The 26,584-nt window shown below is 41.0% G+C and overlaps 1 protein-coding gene across 2 annotated transcripts in view; it reads left to right on the forward strand.

Annotated features, from left to right (window-relative positions):
• The first annotated feature begins 1,805 nt into the window (after positions 1 to 1,805).
• piwil1 (piwi-like RNA-mediated gene silencing 1) overlaps positions 1,806 to 26,584 on the forward strand; it is a 39,750-nt gene continuing 14,971 nt past the window's right edge. The window contains exons 1-13 of one of the 2 annotated variants that reach the window (XM_048611228.1): positions 1,806 to 1,874; positions 2,613 to 2,724; positions 11,872 to 11,980; positions 13,957 to 14,085; positions 16,043 to 16,257; positions 17,505 to 17,626; positions 18,254 to 18,334; positions 18,761 to 18,958; positions 20,229 to 20,340; positions 20,504 to 20,627; positions 21,705 to 21,822; positions 22,744 to 22,858; positions 23,652 to 23,839. In XM_048611228.1, the coding sequence (XP_048467185.1) occupies positions 2,644 to 2,724; positions 11,872 to 11,980; positions 13,957 to 14,085; positions 16,043 to 16,257; positions 17,505 to 17,626; positions 18,254 to 18,334; positions 18,761 to 18,958; positions 20,229 to 20,340; positions 20,504 to 20,627; positions 21,705 to 21,822; positions 22,744 to 22,858; positions 23,652 to 23,839 (1,592 nt within the window). In that variant the 5' untranslated portion in view covers positions 1,806 to 1,874; positions 2,613 to 2,643. Of the gene's footprint in view, positions 1,875 to 1,906; positions 1,948 to 2,612; positions 2,725 to 11,871; positions 11,981 to 13,956; positions 14,086 to 16,042; positions 16,258 to 17,504; positions 17,627 to 18,253; positions 18,335 to 18,760; positions 18,959 to 20,228; positions 20,341 to 20,503; positions 20,628 to 21,704; positions 21,823 to 22,743; positions 22,859 to 23,651; positions 23,840 to 26,584 lie in introns of those variants that run through there. The other variant, XM_048611229.1, reaches the window with a different exon arrangement.

Here is a 26,584-nt window from a genome sequence, read left to right on the forward strand (position 1 = left end):
ATCTCAGATTCTCCAGCATGTGCAGTTCCTACTATCTCTGAAACATTATCAGTGTTCCCAGCTAATAACACTAGAGCACATACAGGATTCAAAGTAGAGCTTCCCTTAAATTGTCCTCATCTAAAACTCCCAGAGCAGGTCAAGAATGAAGTTAGATACAGAGGAATGCTCCCTCTGCAGTGTCTGCATCTCACACTCCCAGGGCAGGGACAGCCTGGGGAAACTCTCAATGATGTCTCAGTCAAATATTGGAAGGACAGGCATCATCCAAGTAGAAATGCAGAGTTAAACTCAGTCTAAACTGTCTTACCCAAACACAGACACAGATCTATAAAGACACAATCCTGAACTCTTGACTGTGTTACAACAGGGAGCATACTTTCAAGATGGGAGTTGAAGGATTTAAAAGAGGCAATTTTTTTTTTAAACATAGTCTTTTGTGTGTGGAATCAACTGCCAGAGGAAGGGGTAGATGCAGGTACAGTTACAACATTTAAAATATGCTTGGATAAGTACATGAATAAGAAATGTTTGGACAGAGATGGACCAACTGCAGGCAGGTGGGACTATTTTAGTTTGGGAAACTTGGTCAGCATAGGCGAGTTGGACTAAAGGGTCTGTTTCTGTGCTCTATGACTCTATAAAAGCGAATTTAACAATTTCTCTTTGACATTGAATGGCATCACCGTCACTGAATTCCTCATGATCCAAATCCCAGGTGTTATATTGAGGTTGGGAATTCTGCAAAAAGAAACTCCCCTCTTAATTGTACAAAACTTGTTTAGCATCTCCAAGGCACAAGTCAGGAATGTGATGGAATACTCCCTACTAGCCTGGATGGGTACAGTTCCAACACTCAAGCTTTACACCATCCAGGACAAAGCAGCCTGCTTAATTAGCATCACAACCACCACCTTCAACATTCACCTTCTCCACAACTAACACACAGGCCCAGCAGCAGTGCACACCATTGATGATATGAGAAGTAACTCACCAAGGCTTCAACATATCCTTCCAAACATGCAATTCTTGGTACCTGGAAGGAAAAGGGCAGCAAATACATGGGTACACCAGCCCCTGCAAGTTCCCCTCCAAACCAGTCACCATCCTGACTTTAAATGGTGACCTATTTCATTCACTGTTGCTGAGTCAAATTCGTGGAATTCCCTCCTTTAGGACGTCATGGGTCGACCCACAACACATGGACTGCAGTGGTTCAAAAAGGCAGCTCACCACCACTACCTCAAGGGGCAACTAGGGAATGGCAATAAAAGCTGGCCAGCTAGTGATGCCAACGGCCCATGGAAGAATAAAAAAAATTGCCATTATTATATTTCTCCAAATGGATGGGAAACTGTTGATGTTTAAAAAATACACATTACTTATGGTGCCTCACGTGCAAATCTGCTTGGGCAGTAGTTGGCCTCCTAGTAACAGACAGGTGAGGAAACCACTTCTTCTCAGAGAAATACAACTGAGACAAAATAAACAAGAAGTTGTTAAAAAAAAACTTCTCCCACTTAAATCTCCTCAATATTCTGACTTCTCGTTTCCACGCGCTGAAACGTACCTTCCCTTTCCCGCCTAACACTACACACGCACGCGTACTACCCACGAAACCGCGCTACTCTGTCTCCACACCAAAATCCCTCCACTGATCACGTGTCAAATAGATCCAGATCGAAAAAGAACAATTAATCAAACTACTCATGCTTGGTGCTACCGGTATATGCAAAGGGAATGGATTAGGCATGTATTCAGACTACAAAAGTTAATTGAAGTGTTAGATTTGAGAGCTGTGCGGAGTGATAGGGGTGAGGGGCAGTGATGCGATAGTAGCGCGTGCCTGTGTTGGATGGTTCACGGTGAAGGCGGTTAGTCGCCGCGCGGGGCGGCGCGGGGCGGCTCGGGGCGGGTGGGGGCTAGTGTTATTGCTGCGGATTCACGGTGAGGTCGATGAACGGTTATTGTTTTTAGTGGTAATTTCGCCAAATGTTGGCGAAGACATTTGCGCGGGAAAGGATTATTGCTGTAATCTCTTGCAAGTTTGAGGTCTGGATTTATGAAATTGTTGCGGCCGAGGACTCCTCTAGGGTTCCATTGCAAACAAGCCTTCTGTTTACCCCTCTCCTTATAAACTGGTCTTTCCTGCCTCCTTCCCCCACACAAGCTGACTCTTTGATTCTTCTTCCATAACGCCCAAAACCTTTTCAAAGTCCCTCCCCACCTTCCCAGATGGACTTCTGTTTGCCTTCTCTCTCTCTCTCGCTCCCTCCCCAAGTGCTAGACCCTCTTCTCTGAATTTCCTTTCCCCGGTACCCCTGAGCTGGAGCTTAGTTTTGCTCCTTACCCACCTCCAAAACATGAACTGGCCCCTTCTGAAAAGCAGCCTTCCTGACCCCTTCTCCCTACAGTGCTACTTGATTTATTTGTTGTAGAGCAAGTACTAGAACTGGACATCATGCTGTGCCATGGATGCTGACCAGCACATGTCTTTCAAGAAAATTGTGTTTGCTGTTAATATGTCTCTTGAGATCTTTGACACCTTAATGCTGATGTGGGGATTTTGTACATTCTTATGGCCTGAGTTTGCATGACTCTTCACTCCTCAGAGAGAAAAACTGGGGCATTGAATTTACAAAAATGAGTGGAAGAGCACGTTCTCGGGCCCGAGGGCGGGCCCGTGTCCCTGAAGCAAGTGCCCAGCCTGTTGCTCCGAGGCTAGTAAGTAAATTTTCTCTCACGTGTATTTTACTTTTTGCGTAACGATTCTGTAGTTCATATCACATGGGTTTTGCAAAACTATTCATGGGAGGCTGTCATTTGTAACCAGGAAAACTGATCTTTGAGAAATAAATGAAGTTTTGAAACTCTCAGACTTAGTTTCAGGCTTGGATTTTGCAGTCAGCAACAGTGTCAACACTCACCATTAATGTTGAAGAAAATTATGCACAAAAAGCCAATGACTGGGGGTGAGGAATTCTCCTTTCCCAGTGTCAATGTTATTCTCCTGATGTGGAGGTGCGTGTTGGACGAGGATGGACAAAGTCAGAAGTCACACAGTATCAGGTTGTATAGTCCAACAGGTTTATTTGAAATCTCAAGGTTTTGGACCGCTGCTCCTCCTTCATGATCTGACAATTATAACCTGGTGTTGTATGACTTGTAGTTTTGTTCTCATGAAGGATCTCTGGCTTCCAACAATAGTGATGCCTTCATGCAGGCTAAATAGCTAATTACATTGAAAAATTGTCACTGCAACAAGGAAGTGAGAAGTGTTGATTGTCCTTGTTCATGTCACTCCATGTTTTAAAGGCATAAATATTACAATTATGGAAGTCAAAAAAGTGGTTCAACAAATGGCAGTATGTCATTTAAAAACTCAGTTGCATCTTATTCAACAAATTAACTTTAAAATGTTTTCCAATGAGACTAATAGTGTTTTAAAACTTTGTTTTATGATAAAATAGCTTTCATCGGTAACTTGGTTAGAAAGTTGTCCCCATTTCACTGCTTTATTTTTTTGACTTAATGATTTGTCAGTGTTTTGTTTAATATGCGGTGAAAGCTTATTTTTATTCCCACTAGAATTGTATGTTTGTGCTTTACCGTATAGTTTTCTTTTGCCCTCCCTGTGAAGGGATGTGGCTTGATGGGTTCCAGCTTTTGTTTGGTCTATTACACCAATTTGAAAACGTTTCCCCCCTGTAAATTATGATCCTTCATGTGTGCTTGTTTTGTCAGACGCCGTTCTGTTTCTCAACAGCTAGTCTTGTAGCTGTGATACCAGAAAGTCAAAAGTGATCCTAACTTTTTAGTCCTTTGTAGAATGTTGTGATCAGAGTTAATGGACCTGAAGCATTAGCTTGCTCTTTGTCCACTGCTGCCTGGCCTGCTGAGTATTAAATCTATTTCAGATCTCCAACATCTACAGTATTTTTCTTTTCCTGTCTTAGTATTTTTACATGGAATTGCCATATTTTTGTATTTGAGGTACTGAGGTTCTAACAGTTCTTGGGTTAAATGCACATTTTACTATATTGTAAGGTTTTGTTATCCATGGAATTAAATGCACTTTAGTTCAAGGAGCTATTGTTTAATTTTTGCCTTTGTTTTGGCTGTTAATTTAGTCAGCTTCAATAACAAATTACATTACCTACCTGATCTTAGTGAAGTTGCAGCTTAAAGGCAGCATGTTGTCAAAGACAAAATACTGGGAGATGTAAATCTGAATTAAAACCAGAAAGTGCCGGAGAAACTCTGGTCTGGCAGAATCTCTAGAGTGAGAAAGTGTTTCAAAATCAGTGTGAACCCCTCTTGGTACTGAGGTACTTGGGGGTTCTACAGGAACAAATTACTGCAGATGCTCGAATCTGCAGTGAAAACAAAAAACGCTGGAAAACACAGCAGCCCAGGCATCTATAGAGAGAGAGCAAGCTAACGTTTCAAGTCTAGATGACTGACATGACGTTTGGGGGGCGGCGCAGCATTTATGCATAGTGCTGGGGAAGAAAGGATGTTGATAGTGCATTTTTAGTGATCAGAATTTGAGTGGCAGAACAATGGGTCTAACTGCCAAACTGAAAAGAACAGATGACCTCAGATAGTAGGAACTGCAGATGCTGGAGAATCTGAGTTAACAAGGTGTAGAGCTGGATGAACACAGCAGGCCAAGCAGCATCAGAGGAGCAGGAAAGCTGACGTTTCGGGCCTAGACCCTTCTTCAGAAAAATCCTCTGATGCTGCTTGGCCTGCTGTGTCCATCCAGCTCTACACCTTGTTATCTCAGAACAGATAGTCTCACTGGAGTGTGGAAAGGGGACATGGTGACAGAGAATGAAACAAGTAAAGCTAAAAGAAAGGGAAGAAATGGGGAGTGAGTTCACAATCTGAACACGTTGAACTCAATAGTAAGTCCAGAAGGTTGTAAAGTACCTAGTCTAAAGATATGTTGCTCCTAGTTTGTGCTGTGATTTGCTGGAGCATTGCAGCATGCTGAGGACAGACAAGTGAGCGTGCGACCAGGATGCATGTCAAAATGAGCAGCTACAGGGAGGGTGGGGTTATGCTTGCGCACGGATCAGAGGTGCTCTGCAAAGCACTCTTCCAGTCTGCGTTTGGTTCCTCCAACGTAACTGATTTGGGGGAAAATGTAGCCGGTCTAATTAAGTTAGTGGATGATACAAAGATTTGTGGATTTGCGGATAATGAGGAGGATCATCAGAGGATACAGTCGGAGGCATTGGCACAAAAATGGCAGATGGAGTTTAATCCAGACAAATGTGAAGTGATGGATTTTGGAAGGTCAAGTTCAGGTGGAAATTTTACAGTGAATTGCAGAGCCCTTAGAAGTATTGATATGTAGAGAGATCTGGGTGTGTAGGTCCACCGATAACTGAAGGTGGCAGTGCAGGTAGATAAGTTAGTAAAAATGGCCTATGGCATGCCTGCCTTCATTGGAGGGGGCATTGACTATAAGGATAGGTAATTTATGCTGCAGCTTTATGGAACTTCAGTGAGGCCACACTTGAAATATTCATACAGTTCTGATCACCACACTACCAGAAGGATGTGGATGCTTTGGAGAGAGTACAGAAAAAGTTTACCAGGATGTTGCCTGGTATAGGGGATTTTAGCTATGAGGAAAGGTTGGATAGACTGGGTTTGTTTTCACTGGAATGCAGGAGGTTGAGGGTGACCTAATAAAGTTTATAAGATTGTCAATGGCATGGGTAGAATGGAAAGCATGTGGAGGGGTCAATCAGTAGTGGACACAGGTTCAAGGTGCAAGGGGGAAGAAGTTTGAGATGTGTGAGGCAAGTTTTTCATACAAATGGTGGTGGGTTCCTGGAATGCTTTGCTAGAGGAGGTGGTGGAAGCAGGCACGATAACGGCATTGTAGAAGCACCTGGATGAATACAGTAGGAAGGGAGTAAAGGCTTACAGATCCTGTAAGTGAAGACAGTTTTAGTATGGAAGGATAGAATGTGTTGGTGCAGGCTTGGAAGGCCAAGGAGCCTGTTCCTGTGCTGTATTATTCTTTGTTATAACATAGAGTAGATCGTATTGGATGCAGCAAATGCAATAGACCAGCTTGGAGGAGGTACAGGTGAAATGCTGCTTCACCTGGAAAGACTGTTTAGGCCCTTGGATGGTGAGCAGGGAAGAGGTGAAAGGGCAGGTGTTGCACCTTCTGCGGTCATGTGGGAAGACAAGGGTGGTGTTAGTCATTGGGGAATGCAACCTTTCCTTGGCTAGTCTTGCTCCAATTGTAAGCCAGTGCGCAAACCTGCACTTGTTTCTCACACGTACACGTGTGTGCCGTTGCTTAATCCATTATTAGCAATATTGTGAGCTGCCTGATTTGTATACTTTCCTGGGTTTTGGAATGGAATTTTGGCTTTTGGCCAAAGGGATTGGAATGCACTAATGAGATAATAATGCTTCAGTTAAACCAATCCTTGGTCAGATCCTAGCACGCTGGCAACTGTCCCTTGATTCGAGAATGCCATTTATTTGGTTGTGAGTTTCTGCAGTGGGACTGAACTGGCAGGGCATCCCATAAAGCAGTGGAATGTGCAGGAGTTCTGTCTGACTGCTAGTGGAAATGGCTTCAAGAAGGACACTAATTTGTTTGGTCCTCGTGTTGAATCCAGAGAATGAGGTGGAGTCATTGGAATTTATCTAACGCTTTAATGCTCTTGCGTGTTGCTAGTGAACAGTCCAGGTCTTGTTGCAGCACAAGAGTGTGATGATAACAGCTATTTTGTACACTGATATCTGCTCACTTTTATAAACGTCTTTGTTATCAAATACTCCTGGAATTCCCTCCCATAGGTTTAGAAATATTTTTCATCGTTAGGTCTGCCTTTATCATGTGGACTGCAGCAGTTCAAGAAGGCAGTTGACCGCCACCTTCTCAAGGAGATCTGGGGATGAGCAATAAGTGCCGATCCAGCCAGTTACTGTCACATCCTATGAATTGAAAGAAATATTTGTCGTAGCCTGTGGAAACCTCACCTGGCACACGTCATCTGCACTCAGTTTTGGGAAAGGCCATGGAGAGTGGAAAGAGAGACCAGGACAATGAAATTGAGAACAAATTACATAAAATGATAATGCAGGTCAAAGGGATAATCACTTGAAGGAGTTTACTTTAATTATCATAACCCTGTCTGCTTTTTCCCTTGCAGAATATCAGTACTTTTCTACACTACAGCACAGGAATGTGCCCTTCAGCCCACTGAGCCCGTGCCAATTCCTAACCTTTTAGACCCTCTACTTATTGCCCACATGTGGTTTTTATACCTCTAGTCGCCTACCATTCGTGTCTATCGAGATGTACCTTAAACGTTGCTAACGTGCCTACTTCCACAACGTCCACTGGCATTGCTCTCCAGGCACCCACCACCCTCTGGAAAAATTTTTCCTGCACTACTCCCTTAAGCCTTCCCCCTTTTATCTTGAATATCTGCTCCCTTGTAGCTGACCTTTCCACCCTGGGAGAAAGGGTGGATTGTCATTATGCCTCTCATAATTTTGTAGGCCTCCATCTGGTCATCTCTCAGCCTCCGAGTTGAAATCCGAGTTTATCCATTCTCTCCTCATACCTAAAACCGTCCACACCAGGCAACATCCTGGTAAACCTTCTTTGCTCCCTGTCCAAAGCATCCACATCATTCTGATATTGTGCATGGTTCTGGTCGCCACACTATTATTTTGTACAGCTGTAATATAACTTGCCGATGAAGACAAGTGTGCTGTATACCTTCTTGCTCACCTTATCCAACCATGTTGCCCCTTATGGGGATCTGTGGACCTGTTTGCACAGATTCCTCTATGATTTTCTTGTCACTTATATTCTACAATGAGCAACAGGGTAAAATATGGTGACAAGCTTCAACTGTTACTCCAATCCAGCCTTATTTGAATACTTCAAGAATAAAAAGACAAAGCTGAAAGAAAGTCCACCTTCACTCCACTGCCTCCACAATGAATCCTGACCCCTGAGCTGGCTGACCAACGATGTCCGCGCTGCCAACTGCGCTGGACTGCCCAATGTCAGAGAAAGCACTTTTCAGGCACCATCTCTTTGTCACTTGACCCACCCCGCCAATGAGCTGCTGACGTTGGGTCCTATGCTGGACTCACATTTGCCTTCAACCAGGAGATCCAGCTCTGGGCCTACCATAATTAGGAGTCCCTAGCTCTGCTGTCACCTTGCTGATGCCCGGAGTCCCTGCTTCAGGCCCACCACAACCAGGAGTCCTTGGCTTTGCTGAAGCTGCTACCTTACTGATACCTGGAGTCCCTGCTCTGGGCCCACCAGGATTCCCTGGCTTCTCTTCCAGACCAGGCTTCCGTCTCGCTAAGAGTACCTGTCTGGCTGCTCCCCTCTGCCACCACTGACAGGAAGAAGATGAAGACTAAGAAAAGACAAAAAAAAGTGCTAAGGAAAGAATGGAGAAGGCAACCATCTGGAGCGGACGAGCCCAGGAGCCCGAATGCTGCCTACCTTGCCAGTGCCACCATGTTGGACACTGTGTGTGAATGCTCCGAAGTGTTCCTGTCCTCTGAGGCCAAAGATGATAAAATATCTGTTGAGGCCCCAGATATTTCCTTGCTTCCCACAGTATCCTGGAATAGATCCTGTCTGGCCTGGGAACTTGTATACCTTAATGTATTTCAAGACAACCAATACTTCATCCTCCATTATGTTGACATGCTATCACACACCTTTTCCTAACCTCAACATCTTGCTCTTTGGTACATACCAATGTAAAGTACTCCATTAAGGTTTATGCCTGTTTCCACACACAACCCCCCGACCCCGAATGAACCTACTCTTTCCCTTGCTACCCTCTACCCTCTTGCTCCCAATGTATGTATGAAATGCCTTAGAATTCTTCTTAAGCCTGCTGGCCAAGGACCTTTCATTGCCCCTTTTATCCCTCCAACTCTGTTTGAGCTCCATCCTGCTTTTTCTATTCTTCAAGGATTTTGTCTATTTTTAGTTGCCCAGAGTTAGATACGCTTCCTTCTTTTTCCTTTTGTTTGACTAAGCTGATAATTTCCCCTGCCATCCCTGTCCTTTATTTTAACAGGGACATGCCTGCCCTGCACTCTAATCAACTGGTCCTTAAAAGACGCCCACGTGTCAGATATCCTCAAACAGCCACTCCCACTCCACATTCTTCAATTCTTGCCTAATTCAAGGTTGGCCTTCTCCCAATTTAACACCTTCATCTGAGGTCCACTCTTGTCCTTATCCAAAAGTTTCCAAAAACTTATGGAATTATGGTCACTTTTAATGAATGTGTTCAGACATATTGTGATGTGTCTGGAGCAGGTGGGACTTGCACCCTCTGGTCTCAGTGGGGACATTTCCACTGCGCCCAAGAGCCGTTTTATTTAAAACAGGACCACTAGTAGAGTGTTACAGGAGTTTGTGCTAGGGCCACGTTTAATTAAAACATCCAGTCAATCCTCTATGTCCACGGAATCTCAAATTTCGAATTGACCTATCCATGCCAAAAAATAAGTAACAACAAAAGGGAAAATTTGCATGTCCGCAATGTTTTTAACCATTTAAATCTATTTTTAATGAGCTCCACACTCCATGAATTTCCTCATTCATGGAGGTTCTCTGGAATGGAACTCTCGTGAGTACAGAGGAATGACTGTATAAATGACTTGCATTAAAAAAAGTGAATGTACTGAAGTCAAGTTTGCAATGAGACAAAAATAATTGTGACGTGGTGAGGATGAGAAGTCTGCAGAGTTATGCAAGTGGGCAAAAACTTCACAGATGAAATATAATGTGGGAAAATGTGAGGTTATACACTTTGACAGGAAGAATGAAAGAGCTGAATATTGTGTAAATGAAGAAAGCTACAGAACAGAGGGATTTAGGAGGCCATGTTCATGAATCTCTCAATTAGCAACTTCGCTATGTAATAGACAATACAAATGGATGTTGACCTTCCATTTCAAAGGGAATGGAGAAAATATAGTGAGCTTTTACTAAACCCAAAAAGGCACTAATCAGGCCCCAGCCGGAATACAGTAAACAGTTTTGGGCCCCTTCTAATGAAAGATATTTGGCATTTGAGGTAGTCCAGAGAGAAAGTTCACCAGTCTGATACCCAGGTATGGAGGAACTGTCTTATGAGAAGAGCTTGAGTACTATACTCGTTGGTACTAAGAAGAATGGAAGACAGCCTTATTGAAGAGAGTTTTTCCCAGGGTTGGAAAATCAAGGACTATAGAGGTCATCAGTTTAAGGTAAGAGGGAAAGAATAAATGGCAACCTGAGGGGCAGCTTTTTTATGCAGCGGGTGGTACACATATGAAATGAGCTGCCAGTGGAATTGATTCAGATGGGTACATTAACAACATTTAAAAGGCATTTGGACAAATACACGGATCGCAAAGGTTTAGAAAGATATGGGCCAAGTGCAGGGAAATAGGGTTGGTGTGGGTAGACATTTTGGTCGGCATGGCCCAGTTTGGGCCGAAGGGTCTGTCTCCATGCTGGAGGACTCTCTGACTTTATGAAACATAACAAGATTCTTCGGAGATTTGACGGGTTGGATGCGAAAACGTTGTTTCCTCTTCTCTTGTTGGAGCATCTTGAAGTAACATAATCTCAGAATAAGGCATCACATTTTAAAAAAGATAAAGAATTTCTTTGGAGGCTAGTGAATTTACCACAGAGGGCTGTGGAGACTGGGTTATTAAGTATATTCAGGGCTGTGATGTATAGATTAAAAATCTGTCAGGGAATTAAAGGTTGTGGTGCAAAGGCAGCAAAGTGGAGTTGAGTATTATTAGATCAGCCATGGTTTCATTGAATGGCAGAGCATACATGATGGGCTGAATGGCCTACTTCTACATCTTATGAACATCTTAGGACTGGAATGTAAATAGGGCAAAGGGCATATGGCACTGCAGTCAAGGCATCACTTCTGAAGTGTAGGTATTGTTACAGTGAGGTTAAAATAATCACCATTGATGCATAGCCAAGTTCTGAATCATAGTGAAGGTAAATGACCAGATAATCTACTTTTATTGGTTGAGGGATAATCAGTTACCAGGCTGGAGTGAATGGAATATAGCTATTTTAATCAACCTGATCAAACAATGACACACCTTTCAGGCAGGTGGGACTTAAATGCAGTCCTTCTGGTCCAGAGGCAGAGACACAATCAATGTGCCAAAAGTCTCTTTGGAATTAGGTTTTGTTATGTCTGAGCAGGTTAATTAAAATGTTGTGACACACCTCTGGAGCAAATGGGGTTTGAACCTGGGCTCAGAGGTGGGGCACTAACACTGCCATTGAGTCCTTGAAATTGGGTTTATTGTTAGAATTAGTGCTAGTTCAATTCAGAATGAAATCAAGAAGCACTGTCTCTTACCACGTTATGTAGAAACTTGAACACTCATCTTCAAGCAGCTGGTTCCGCTGGATCATTTGAAATTTCAATAGATTTTTGGCTGTGGAGCAAAGTGAATAACAGGATTGAAGTGCGGGTCAGTTTTAATGCCATTTTATAGCAGCACAAGCTCAGTTGGGTGATTCGTGTTCAACTTCATGACTGCCATCTTTGTTCAGCTTTCTTTTGTCAAAACGCACATGTATAGAGAAATGGGCACAAAGGTTGATGGTTTGCCTGAGATGAAAGGATGATTGAATTTACTAATATAATTGAGCACGGCACTTAATTTGATATCAGTTCTACCTGTGTCTGAACCTTTAAAACCAATTCCAATCACAAGCAGCCATTGAAAGGCTAGTGGGTCTACAGTGACTTAAGAAAACTGATTGCTTCAGAAATAAATGTAGGTCTATTTTGTACTTTTAAAATGTAGGCAGCTGCTCCAATACCAGCTCCAACAAGACCTGTCACTGCAGGGGAACCCGAACTGCTTGGGCGTGGTCGACAAAGGGGGTCCTCTGGAGCAGTGGGACGCAAAGATGGTGAGGCTTTGATAAAATGTCTATCCTAATAGAATAAATTTCATAACTTCTATGTGTAAATAATCTCTAACTGTACTTTATGCTTCTGAATGGAAAATGGGGGGTATTTGTGCATGCAGAAATATTTGTTTAGTTGTCTCTCAAGTTTCTCTTGGTCGAGGCTGAAGCTGTGTAACGTCATAGATGCATAATTGTAGGAGCATTTCTCCCGACTCAGGAGGCAGGCAGGATTCTGGCAACTGGAAGATGTTTATTCAAGCAGAAATTGGTTTATGCAGGGAGTGGGCCAAAGGATCTTCCCCCAAATCTGGCTTTGGAAGTTAGATCAATGACACGCTCTGCTTTTACAAAGAAATACAGCATTTTTATACATTGTGTTACAGTAATCAAATACAACATAGTCACTGTCCTTCCCCTTAATCCAGACACCCAGTCCTGTGGGACACCTAATCAACGACAGGCACATATATGGACAGCCCAAGTTCCTATGATCTTATGATATTAGCACGACGTTGTAGTCTGTAGACCTTGATCTTTCTATGCATGCTATTCATTCGCATTCCAAACATTTATTGGCTATACTCCTTCAGGTCTTTCTCAGGCTTGTTTATCTCTAAGAACAGCTCAAATTCTATTACCTGTTGAATTTTGGTGCTGTCCTTTATCACACTCAGTTACTCCTTTTATTTTCCCCACTGTCCCAATTACATAACGTAAAAATAAGTCGGTTAGTTTTAACTCATTGCTATAAGGTTAAGTTTTGTTACAAAGTTAATTGTAAGTGTGATGTTATACAACTACTTCTGCTGTTAGAATTTTGTAATTTATAGGTTGTGATCAATCTATCTTGTTCAGGGCATAAGAGAAGGTTTCTTCTAAGGCTAGTTAACCTTTACATCTAAGCTTAAATTTTTTTTAAGGCTTGTATTATATCCTGGTTATGTATTGAAACCGACTTCTATGATTAGAGCATCTTTAGCTAGAAACTATTTAACATTGCAGGCAGCTTCAAAGAGGCAACTATTTACTACGAAATAACTTTAGCTGTTGGCCTTGCAGTTGCTTGAGGACCTAATCTGCACCTGATGTCATTCATTTACTGGGACAATCATCCTTTATTTAATAAAGCTGGAATTGGTCATTTATCTGTCCTAAGGCATCCTTGTATCAGAACTGTCTCGAATGGGAACATACAGCGTTCTTTTACTGACCTTCTAGCAGTTCTGTTCAGAGGTACCATTTTGCTTAGCTTCTGTCTGCCATCTTGTAACCAAGCGTGGACTGGTTAGTATGTTCAGGTACAAGTCACCTTATGTAGCCAGGTACAGGTCACACCTACAATGATGAATCTGCACTTTAGAAACTTGCTGGAGCTTTTTGGTTGGTATGAATCTTACTAACTGCCTTGTGGCATTATTGCATAACTTATTCCATTCTTGTCTCAACTAGAACGTTAGTGAAGCGATTGTATTCATTAAACATTTTTGTTCAACATGTTGAATCTTGGTGACCTCAACGTTTGCACAGCATGCAAACCTGGTAGATTGCACATTGCTTATTTTTAAACAAAAATCTTTCAAATACTGTTTCACTGGTTTTCCTATTTCAAGTGAAGTCAACCATTTGCTATCAATATTCTTAAATTCAAGGCTTAAAAAGAAATGCCTGATGATAATTAGACATAATAACACATATCACATTTGAAGTATTTCTTCTGTAAGAGTTATGTTGGATGTCTTTCCTGTTTGTAGAATGCCTGAGTGGTTGCCTCTAGAAATTTAATATTCTGTCGTTTTGTCTATAGAGCAATGAGTTTGTGCAACTGTAAATGTAGGTCATAAATATTTCTCTTTAGCATCCACTGCAAATGAAAAGTAGACATGAAAGGGCTTAGTTGAAATTTCTCAAGCTTAGTAAAGTAATTCTTCTGGGCTTTTAATTGTTTGACTTATTCTTGTTTCCTGCAAATATGGCAGTTGTTGAGGTGATATCTGCTGGATTTAAAGAGATGTCATTGGCAGAAAGAGGTGGACGTCGGCGAGACTTGCATGATCTTGGAGTGAACACGAGGAAGGCAATGGAGCATGTCAAGGAGTCCAAAACTGGTAAATGCTGGAGTAGAGCAGTTGAGTTTTAATTTGAGGTTGCTTATGTTGATTATCACTTTCAATAGTTAAATCTCTTATCATGTGCTAAGTTTTTTTCTTGTAACCCATTTACTTCCACTGAATGGAAAAATGATCAAATTGCTTGTTTTAGATCAAAGGTAGAAACGAAGAAAATAGGAGCAGAAATAGGCCATCCGAGCCTGCTGAACTGTTCGATATGATCGTGGCTAACCAACCTGTTACTGCTTTTCTCCCCCCATACTCTTTGATTCCTTTTAGCCCTAAAAATTATAAGTAACTACTTGCAGCAAAAAATTCCATTAGCTTTTATACTTTATTTCTGTCTATTAATTTCATCCAATTCACTTTTTCTGATTTGCTCACTCCACAGTTGTTTAAATTTTGACTTTGTCTACTTTTCCTAACCTTCCAGCTTTTGAAGGCCATTTTCGAATTCATTCTAGTTTTTCAGGATTCAGCATAACATTTTTTTTTTGCGTGTCTTTTGCAGTAGAACAAACAAATTGTCTTGCTATAGTTGCTGTAAGCAAACCAGATCAAGCAACCAGCACTGTACAAATGATACTACGTGCTCACTAGTGAAATAATAGCTCCAAAGTAACACTGGATCAGCATAGTAAATAGGAATCATTATGCATTGATGAAATCATAAGTGAAGTATAATTAGGTCAATAACACAGGACTTTAGGCACTTGGTTTCTTCCAAATCTTAATGTCTATTGCACTTACTTGCATTTGCACCTCTTACTTGGGTGGCACACTATTTTTGGGGGAAAATTGTCTGATTTAATCTTGCTAAACACTCCACTTTGGCAGAATTACACTATAAGGTGGACGTAGCAGATGTGGCTTTGGTCATTTTTAACTATTTGGAGTCTTAAATGTCTAGTATTCGGTTGGGGAGCATTAGAATCATAAACTGTTATAACACAGAATCTTATCTTTTGACACAATAAGTCTGCTGATTTTCTCCTCACTACCTAGTGAAATCCATTTTTCAATCTTGCCCTGTCTTTCAAGCAACTATTGTTTAAGCAACGGTTTGGAACAGGATATTCACAGTTGCTAACTGTTCTTAACATTAAGAATTTTTTTGAATTTTTGCTCCTTTTATAATCTAATTTTAACAAGTAGCGACAATCAAAATATGTACCTTGTTTACAGCCTTTTGTTCCTCTTTGGATGCCCAAAGTTGCAGAATATTCTGATTATGATCCAAGTTGTCTTCTGTTGAAATGATCTGTCTTTGCTTTTTTTTGATCTATGTCTCTTAATACAGAACCTAGTATTTGTTTATAGTATACTTGCGCCATCTTAAGCTCTGTTTTTAAATCAGTCTTTTCTGTCTTTTTTGCAGTTTAAGGTTATTGTATCCTTGTTCCAAGAAATATTGCTTATTTACATCTCATCTAGTCTATCTTGAAATCGTCTGTCATGCTATACATCAGCATATTTGTCTTGTTTCTAAATTCAAATCTTTCACTTGTAAATCCGAAATACCACATTGCAGACCTCTACAACTTCATGTGTCGAATCCTTAAAAATATGTTTACCAATGTTTGAGTCCAGACAGCAAAATCTAATTCTTTGATTTTTTTTTTAAAAGCATTTTCCCATTAATTCCCATGTTTACTCTTTGCCCTTAATCTTTTACTTTAAGGAGGTGTACCATTTCATTTCCTTCAGCGTTGAGACAGTTTTCTGTAGAATTCTGGAAAATAATAATCAGTTATTCCTTAGCTTTCCTTGGATTCTCTACTTTGGCGCCATCTCTTTGACAACTTCTGCTGTTAGACATAGGTTATAGGGGCAGAAGTAAACCATTTTGCTTACATGATTTCAGGATGTCCCAGATTAGTTCAGGTTATGAAGTATTTCTGAAGCATTGTTACTGTTGTCATACAGGGAGTCATTAATCTTTTTATGTTTTCAGGTATTTCTGGAAGTCTAATACGACTGATAACAAACTATATTCGCCTAAGCTCTCGCCCACAGTGGGCTCTATATCAGTACCACGTGGATTATAATCCTCAAATGGAATCAAGACGTTTGCGAACAGTGCTATTGTTTATGCATGACAAAATTCTTGGTACAACTCGTGTTTTTGATGGGTCGGTCTTATTCCTGCCTAAAAAACTGGAAAAGAAAGTAAGTTTCAAGTTGAGTCTTCATGATACTGTATTGGAAATGTAATTATTCTTGAAAAGAAGAAAAAGGAGCCTAGTGTTTGAGTGGAATGAAAAGAAAAACAATGGACTGATGTTTTTCTTCTGATCAACTGCCAGAGACTGAATTGTATTATAAGGAAACAAAGACACATTGCTGCAGAAACTCAGCAGATCTGGCAGTATCTGTGGGGAGAAAAGTCAGTATTTCGGGTCCAGTAACTCTTCTGCTTTCTCCCTAAAGATGAGGTAGATTGATTGTTGGTCTTGGGAATTGAAGGATATAGAGAGCAGGTGGGAAAGTGGTTATGAAGCCCAAGATTAACCATGATTTTGTTGACAGTTGTGGCAGTTTTGACTGGCAGTATAGTCTATTTCTTCTCTTGTGTGAAGTACTTTTTGAAGTGTAGTCACTGTTGCAATGTAGGAAACACCGATGTTCAGTAGCAGCAGTGTGTAGCATCTACAGGATGCACTGCAGCAATTTATCAAGCCTCCTTTGTCATTTTCCAATCCATGACCTCTGCCATTTGGAGTGGCAAGGGAAGCAGATGTATGAAAATGCTACCAATTTGTTTCATCCAAGCCACTCGCCATACGGTCTTGAACTTTATCACCATTCCTTCAGTGTCACTGGTTCAAAATCCTGGATATTACTTCCTTAAGAGCATTATGGGTGTGACTACACGGACAGCAACAGTTCAAGAAGGCAGCCACCATTGCCTTCTCCAAAGCATTTGGGGTGGACAATAAATGCTGACTTAACCAACAGCGTACTATTCTGCGAAATAATAAAAAGAAAGGCAGCTCATTTAGGTATAGCAAGCTTTTGCAAATAGCAATGAATTATTGAACAGACGATGTTGTTTGAGGGATAAATATTGGGTGGAACGGCTGGGGTGTCTGCCTTTCTTTTCAAAATAGTGTCAGGAAATCTTTCTGCATCTACTTGCAAGAGTGAATGTGACCTCCATTTGATGATCCTTCCAACAGTATAGGTCTCCCTCAGCTCTGACTGGATTATCATTGTGAGCTTGTTGACTAAGGCATTGAGACATTCCGAATGGAAGCCGCTGAGTCCCAGAACCTACATTCATTCAGAAGCCATTGGAAAGATAGTTCCTCAAACTTTGAGGGTAGTAATTCCCATAATAGGGATGAGCTTGCTGTTAAACATGCGAAAAAAGTTTGAATTTTAACAGAATTTGTCACCTGTTCTTCAATTGTAAGGTCACTGAACTACTGAGCCAGACACGTGATGGCCAGAATGTGAAGGTAACGGTTACTTTGACGAATGAATTACCTCCGACATCTCCAACGTGCCTTCAGTTTTACAACATTGTGTTCAGAAGGTAAGCAATTTAAAAGGTATCTTTGACCTGGAAACTATTGAGGACTGTGAGGTCTAAAATATCTTACTCCAATTGTACCAGTGCAGGCCTTAGTAGGATAGCTCCGTTTGTTGCAAAAAAATGAATCTGGGACTTCATGACACTCCAAGTTGAATCGAGCCTCTTCCCTTTGGGATTTAAACATTTATCATTTTGGTACACCAAACTGTTTTCCAGGTGCTCAAGTAGGCCTGAAGAGTGACATCTTCCAGATACTGGAGAGGGCTAGGATCAAAAGTGAAATTAGCACTAATTTTATGCAAAACAAACTCTTACTTGGAAGAATATTCCACTTGCGAGACGTTAGATATGGCATGGGTTCACTGCTTGTCAGATAACCGGCTGATCAAAAAACAAATCAATTGGGCCGGGTTGATCTTGTGATGTTTTATAATTGAGATTTAAATAATCGGAAGTTTATCTAATCATACAGGAAAGAAGTGTTGCCTCAGTGAGAAAACTGAAGTTGGAGTCTGAGAAATTTACATTTGGTCTAATTTAACTAGAATTCCTTTTGTACCTGCTGTGTTAAACAGACTCAATAGAGTTGTCACCATTCCTTAACAAAATTTTTGAATTTTTTTGCAGGCTTTTAAAGATGATGTCCTTGCAGCAAATTGGCCGAAACTATTACAACCCTCAGGATCCCATTATGATTCCGCAGCACAGGTATGAGACCTAATTGCAAAAGTAACACTTAGATGTATTGTGCTCATGAATCTTCTCTTACTGGGTGAGTACAGATTGTCTAGTCTTCAGTTGTAGCTGTATTAGAAGTCAAAGATATTTTGAATTATGGTGTTCAAACACTCAATTCCAAATAGTTTGTTTTGTATTTCGGCTCATAAATCTACATAACTTTTTTCTCAAACCAAACCATAATTAAACCTTTCCACTAGTGGCTACATTGACAGCAGGATAGAATTACAGATTAAAAGGCTGCCTGTCATTGCTACAGCTATAGTCATAGGAATTGAGAAAGGTGATGGGAATTGTATTCAGATGTAACTAAAACCAAACTAAATTTCACAAGGGGATGAAGTGTGGGAACTTTTAAAACTGTGGTAAACATAGCGACATTTTCCACTATTACAGAATCATGGTTTGGCCAGGATACACCACGTCAATTCTGCAGTACGAGAACAGTGTCATGTTATGTGCAGATGTCAGTCACAAGATTCTGCGAAGCGAAACTGTACTTGATGTGATGTATCAGTTATATGAGCAGTTTGGTGAACACCAGTTTCAGGAAGCCTGCTCCAAGGAGCTAATCGGAGTCATAGTTCTTACCAGGTAAGATGTAATTCCTCTGAATGAGGATATCTGGGTGCTTTACTTCACATCAGAGTCTTGCAGCGCTATAATTTGTTGTTTTGTGCTGTTCCTTCCTTAAATGTAGCACATTTTTATGATCTTGTGAGGAATGGTGTATATGTTTATTTTTCTAAATATGGGTTGGATTTCAAGCTAGTGGCATACGGATGTACATTTACCCTTTTGGGGAAAAGAAAAAACCAGAATCCTTCTGTGACCTAATTCGGTGTGTGTTAGAGCCAATGGATTTCAAGCCCCTTGGATCCACACTGAGGTTTATGACTGGGAGTAAACCTTGTAAAGACAATAGCTTGCTTTTGGTTTAGAATAACCAAGGATTGATTTTAGTTTGGAAACACCCAGGACTGGAAGCTTTTAGGACAGTTTTGAAGGAGATCTGTTTGGGGTTGAAAGCACATAATATCTTTTATTCATTCAAAGGATAAGCATGTGACTGGTGAGGCCAGCATGTATTGCCCATCCTTAATTGTGGGTCTGGAGTCACTTGTAAGCTAGACCAGGTAAGGGTGGTAATTTCCTTCCCGAAAGGGACATTAGTGAACCAGATGGGTTTTTCCAACAATCGACAATGGTTTCTGGATTCTTATTTCCAGATATTTGTTGAATTCAGATTTCACCATGGAAGATGGTGGGATTCAAACTTGGGACCCCAGAACATTACCTAGGGATTAGCAGTCCAGCGATAATACCACTAGGCCATTGCCTCCCCATATATTCCATCCTTGCAAGAAACTATAGGACAGTTCAGGAGAGCTTTTTACCTTGGTGTAAAAGTTTAAGTGCTGAAACTTCCAGAAATTGACACATTTATTACACAACCTTTCAGTTTCATGAGTGCTTGTGTAAGGAAGACCCAGCAGAACTGGGAAAGAAGCAGTTAAGTCAAACCTAAAGAGTCGGTAGAAGGTCTTTTCTCAAGATTTGAAATACTAGTGTGATAACTTTGGGGAATAGATGAAACTGGCCGTAATTTTATGATCTTGCATCTTTGTTTCTATATTTAAAAAGCTTGTTTTTTCCCCTGTCTATGTAATAAATGTTTGCAGCTTTCCTTCAATGAAACAGTCTTGTGTACATGTCATGCAATGAATGACCATCATATTAAATAAAATCAAAATCTATCAAGCCAGATTTTATTCTGGGATCTGACTTGGCCAGTAGTAAAATCAGTTTGAATCATAGCAATGTACTTGTTCATCAATTCATTAGTCATCATGGTGACTCCTAGGTACAACAACAAGACTTACCGAATCGATGATGTTGATTGGGTTCAGAACCCACGAAACACCTTTAAAAAGACAGATGGATCTCAAATCAGCTACGTAGATTATTACAAGAAGGTACAACCACGTTGCATTAATCTTCAGTTAAAAAGAGAAAGTTCTGACATCTCAATTTCTTCTGTAATTTATTGACCAGTATATTGATAGGTTGGCTTTAGTATTTTGGGAATCTGGGAAAATTTGAGTTACACCTGTTTTTTTTTTTTAAATTTTTGCATAGCAATATAGTACTGACATCACTGATCTGAACCAGCCAGTGCTCATCAGTCAGCCCAAAAGGCAAGGACCTGGAGGTACTACTGTAGGACCCATATGCCTCATTCCAGAGCTCTGCTATCTCACAGGTAATAGGATTGGAAAGATGGACTAATTTGAAGCAACTTGTAATAGTTATTTCTGGTGCATAACACAGTTTGAAAGCATGTTCCATGTCATGGGGTGCATCTTGTTCATACTTTCACATTCTAATGGCATGGCCTTGAAATAGTTCATTACCTTTAAGTCTCTGAAGCATGATTTTTGAGATTGGCTAACTGTACTGAAGAGAAGTACACCTGCGACCTTTTTGTCTCTGTAGCTTGGTCCCATTTTTCATTCTGGGAGTTGATAGGAGGAAATCTTAAAGTAGTAAACCAGAATTTTAAAGTTGTAACTTAGCATGTGCTGATAATTATGGTTAAATGCTGTAAAATATCATAGATTTACATCAGTGGTTGTGAATTGAAGGATGCTGATCCAAGGGACTACTTGTTTGTGTGCTGAGTATTTGATCTGTACTAAAGATAGGCCTTGGCATGAGGGGATAATCTGCTGCATTAGCTGCACTTTCATTAATGAATAATAAGCTTCAGAGTTGCAGCATGTGAATGCAGAACTGTGTGCCTGAATCAACATTAAAAATTGGCTGCACCCCTCTCATGCCCTTGTCTGGGTTCAATTCATATCTCATGAAGACGCAGCTGCAGTTGATTCAGCAAAGGCGTTCAGTATAGATATTTTGACTGGCTTATAGTGTTACCTACCATAGCAACACTTGTCTGTGAGTAAACAAGGTTCTGTTGCACACCAGAGCTTAAATGCAAAAATCTTAAGTGAAACTGCAGTGCTGACAGAACACTGCACTACTGCTTCAAAAAACTGTTTAACCAAAGACCCAGCAGCCTCCTTGGGTGAATAATTTCATTGAAGAAGAACAAGCAAATTATCCAATATCTTTTTCAACATTTATCCGTGAATCAACACCACAAAAACATATGATCTGGTCATAGACACTTTGCTGTTTAGAGTTTGCCAAATGCAATTGGCTACTGTTTCCTACATTACAACAATAACTGCACTATAAAGAAACACAATAGGCTAGAAAATGCTTTGTGTGAAAGGCACCAATATACATTCATGTTTTCTTTCATTCTAATTTGTAGGAATGACTGACAAAATACGTTCAGATTTCAATGTTATGAGAGACCTGTCTGTGCATACAAGATTAACACCAAAACAAAGAGAACAGCGGTTATGGCGTTTCATGGACTACATTCAAAAGTATGTTCTTAAATGAAATGAAAGTTTGGACAACAGATCTGATGATCAGAAGTATGGAAATGAAAATTTTGAAATGTGGCCCATTGTCGTAAAATATTGAAACCATTTCTTTCAGTGGACTATGGTACAATTTTAAATTTCAGTTGTCTTTAATTGTCTTTTCTGATTCTATTGGTTACTTAGGTCAGCAGATTAAAGTGAACTCACTTTTTTTCCCGAGTAAAAACCAAAAGAACTGTGGACGCTGTAAAGCGGAGACAAAAGTAGAAATTGCTGCAAAAGCTCTGCAGATCCAGCAGCATCTGTGGAGAGAAACCAGAGTTAACGTTTTGGGTCAAGTGACCCTTCCTCAGTACTGCTAAGCTTTTCCAGGAATTTCTATTTTTTTGTCTCTTTTAAATTTCACTGTTTACTGCAGTCAGTTCTACCAAATTTTCCTTGGCCTTCATAGTTTGAGCCAAGCCAACATTGGGACGGGAATCTGAACCTGGTTGCACTGCTTACGTTAAGCTGATGTACTGTAATTAAAATCCTAGTGTCTCAATCAGTCTGGAGTTGGAATACAACAATTATAGAACTAATTTGTGTAACTTATTCAATGTCCAAAGAATATACGACACCGAAATGGGCCATTTTGAAAATTATTCACTGCCAGTTATTACACTCCGTTTCATTCTGCCTTCTGGCTCTCTGCATCATCAGATTATTTTCTGTGTTCACCTGGTCTCCTTTTTAAACTCATGGGATAGTTATGGCTCTCTTGATAGCAGCACATTTTATCAAAATAGTCACTTATGTCCTGAGCCCTGTGTTACACTTTGTTCTGAATTTCTTTTCTGCAATGACTAAAACTAAAGTGGACTTTACAGACTTGCTGTTATTAGATTGCAATGAATTTTTTATTCTTATTTTTAAAAACAGGGATGATAATGTACAGAAGGAGCTCTCTGATTGGGGTCTCCAATTTGATACCGAGTTACACTCTCTGTCTGGCCGAGTTGTACCTTCAGAGAAGATTCACCAAGGTGGTAAAATGGTAATGTGCATTAGAAATCTCAGCCAGATTGCAAATGGCTGTGAATTTATTTATGTCCAAGTTATAAGAAGCTAAATTCAATCACCTAAATGGTTCTGTAAGCTATTTCATTATACTGAGTTGCTTCGGCATCAAAGCATAGCTAGTGGTTAAACCTAATGTGGTGATACCCTCAGGATAAATGCACGGAGTTACGTGTCAACTGTTTTCAGCCATTGGTCATGAATGTATTGATTAAGGCTATATTTTAGTTCATCCTACTGCAATATAAGCTACAATATGTAGCTTGAGTAAGAAATATTGATACTAAGTGCATCAAAGTTAAATAAGGGCAAGCAGTCTGAATGAAGTCTTGCTGGAAAAGTGGCTGGTTTTTAGAAATAGTTTTGTTAGCATTACTTTAGTTCCTTTTTGTTCCCATGTTAGAGAAGGCCATTCAATTCCTTGTGACTTTTTTAATCACTCAACTAAATCATGACAGTCCTTGATCTTAACCTAATATAGGGCAGCACGATGCGGGGTGGAGGACGAGGAAAGAGAGCGTTTTGCTGTCGGTGATTGTAACCCCATTAGATTAAAGATAGTTATGGATAAGGTTGGGTCTGAAGTCAAAATAATTGCATAATTTAAAATGTGTGAGAGATCACTGTCAAATTTCTTGGTTTATACTGACTGTTTCTTATGTGATGTATCAATTAGGTATGTGTTGTGGAAAACAATTTGTGTATATTGTTCAATTGTACTTTTTACGCTTTGATTATATTTACAATGCATGGATTCCATTACATTTCAGTTTGATTATAATCCTCAAGCAGCAGAGTGGTCCAGAGAAACCAGAGGTGCTTACCTGATTAATCCTATTCCACTGGAAAATTGGGTGTTGATTTTTACCCGAAGAAATGCTGATGTAGCTAGGAGCCTTTTCCAAACTCTGGGCAAAGTAGTAAATGCAATGGGCATTAGAATGGAAAAGCCATTAATGTAAGTACTCAACTGTGCTCGTATGGTCCACACTGAATGCGCTATTATTCTTAATATTCCTGGCAACTTTCAGAGCATCAAAAGAAATGGTCTATTTAACCCTTGATCCTGCTGCCTCACTCAAATTATGGCTAATCTGAGACTTAACTTGAAATATTTGCCTTAATAGATTTTGATTGAGACGAAAAATTGACAGCATATTTAAAATTAACTAACAGTTGGCCTAATATCAGCCATTTGCTGGAGAATTCTAAACTTCTGCCACCCACCACTTGTATCATAACATGGCAATACGGTGGCTCACTAGTTAGTGCTGCTGCCTCTCAGTGCCAGGGACCTGTGTATGATTCCACCCTCGGGTGTCTGTCTGTGTGAAGTTTACACATTCTCCCCTTGTCTGTGTGGGCTTCCTCCCGCAGTCGAAAGATGTGCAGGTTAGGTGAATTGTCCATGCTAAATTGCCCATGGTGTCCAGGGATGTGCAGGCTAGGTGAATTAGCCACGGGGAAGTGCAAGGTTACAGGAATAGGGTGGGATGCTCTTCAGATGATCGGTATGGATTTGATGGACTGAATGGCCTGTTTCCATACTAGAGGGATTCTATGATTTGATTAATAATTGCAATATTCACGACGAATACTGTAATAGCCCATGTGCAAATGCAGCAAAACCTAGACAGCATTCCATTTGCGTTAAGTGGCAAATACTGTTCACACCTTCCAGGACTGACAGCCCACTTGATTGGCATCCCATCCACAAACATGTACTCCCTCATCCACCAGTGCTCTGTAGCAGCAGTGTACATTTTGCAAAATATGTTGCAGAAATTTGGTCGGCACAACATCATGGGCCGTAGGACCTGTGCTGTGCTGTACTGTTCTATGTTCTGTATTCACCAAGGCTCCTTAGACAGCATCTTCCAAACCTGTGATCACTAGAATGGCAACATCAAATGAACTGCTGCGGTTCAGGAATACAGCTCTAGAGGACACTACCTCCAAAGGATGGACGATAATTGCTGGCCAAGCCAGTGATACCCATGTTCCATGAACGAATAAATTTTAAAACCACATTTGTAAGAGATCAAACTCTTAAGTTTTTTAGATTGTCCTTCCCCCTAGTTTTGTAATCTCTCCCACTGGCTCAGGAGCCTATGTCCAATCTGTTCCAGAAATAAATCCATACAAGTGAAAGCTCTTATTAGATCCTTTTTCAATGTAATCAGTTGTTCCACAAGTGCCTGTTCTGCATCATTGAACTCTTATGATGGGAGGAAATTCAACACCAAAAAAAATGAAACCCAAGGAGAGGGCAGCAAACTTTGGAAGATTTGTCTCTTAACACTTTGTCGATACCACATCCTAGTGAACCAGTATAATTGATTTTGATTTTTGTATTTTAGATCTGCTCAGACATTCTGAAACTATGTATGTTGTGGCAGTGGGAGAGAAAACAAAACTTCAGGAAAATTTAAATAACGCAGTTTTTAGTTTGTGCCCAAGGCAACTCCAAGTTGTAAACGTGATCGGTTTTAATTTATTGTTTCTCTGGAAAACCAAGTTCTCCTTCTTTATATTACTGATTACTCAATCCCTTCATTCACAGCACTAGTTGTAATGAAGTGGTGTGAGTGCCTGACTCGATCATTGAAAGAATAGCATAATTAATAACATGGAGTTAGACCCTGCATTGGGTCTACCATCAATTTCCTACTCCACTGAAGAAAAATTAACATCTTTGGGTGAGATAGTAGGAACTGGAGATGCTAGAGAATCTGAGATAACAAGGTGTAGAGCTGGATGAACACAGCAGGCCAAGCAGCATCAGAGGAGCAGGAAGGCTGACGTTTTGGGCCTGAACCCTTCTTCAGAAATGGGGGAAGGGAAGGGGGATCTGAAATAAATAGGGAGAGAAGGGGAGGCGGATTGAAGATGAATAGAGGAGAAGATAGGTGGAGAGGAGACCGACTGGTCAAAGAGGCGGGGATGGAGCCAGTAAAGGTGAGTGTAGGTAGGAAGGAGATAGGTCAGTCCAGGGAGGACGGACAGGTCAAGGGGGCGGGATGAGGTTAGTAGGTAGGAGATGGGCGTGGGGCTTGAGGTGGGAGGAGGGGATAGGTTGGAGGAAGAACAGGTTAGGGAGGCAGGGACGAGCTAGGCTGGTTTTGGGATGCGGTAGGGGGAGGGGAGATTTTGAAGCTTGTGAAGTCCACATTGGGCTGCAGGGTTCCCAAGCGGAATGAGTTGCTGTTCCTGCAACCTTCAGGTAGCATCGTTGTGGCACTGCAGGAGGCCCAGGATGGACATGTCGTCTGCGGAATGGGAGGAGGAGTTGAAATGGTTCGCGACTGGGAGGTGCAGTTGTTTATTGCGAACCGAGCATAGGTGTTCTGCAAAGCGGTCCCCAAGCCTCCGCTTGGTTTCCCCGATGTAGAGGAGGCCACAACAGGAACAGCGGATGCAGTATACCACATTAGCAGATGTGCAGGTGAACATCTGCTTGTTGTGGGAAGTCTTCTTGGGGCCTGGGATGGGGGTGAGGGAGGAGGTGTCGGGGCAGGTGTAGCACTTCCTGCGGTTGCAGGGAAAAGTGCCGGGTGAGGTGGGGCTGGAGGGGAGTGTGGAGCGGACAAGGGAGTCACGGAGAGAGTGGTCCCTCCGGAAAGCGGATAAGGGTGGGGAGGAAAAATGTCTTTGGTGGTGGGGTCGGATTGCAGATAGCGCAAGTGTCAGAGGATGATGCGTT

The sequence above is a fragment of the Rhincodon typus genome, chromosome 24 (genome assembly GCF_021869965.1).
Source record: "Rhincodon typus isolate 14 chromosome 24, sRhiTyp1.1, whole genome shotgun sequence".
NCBI classification, from domain to species: Eukaryota; Metazoa; Chordata; class Chondrichthyes; order Orectolobiformes; family Rhincodontidae; genus Rhincodon; species Rhincodon typus.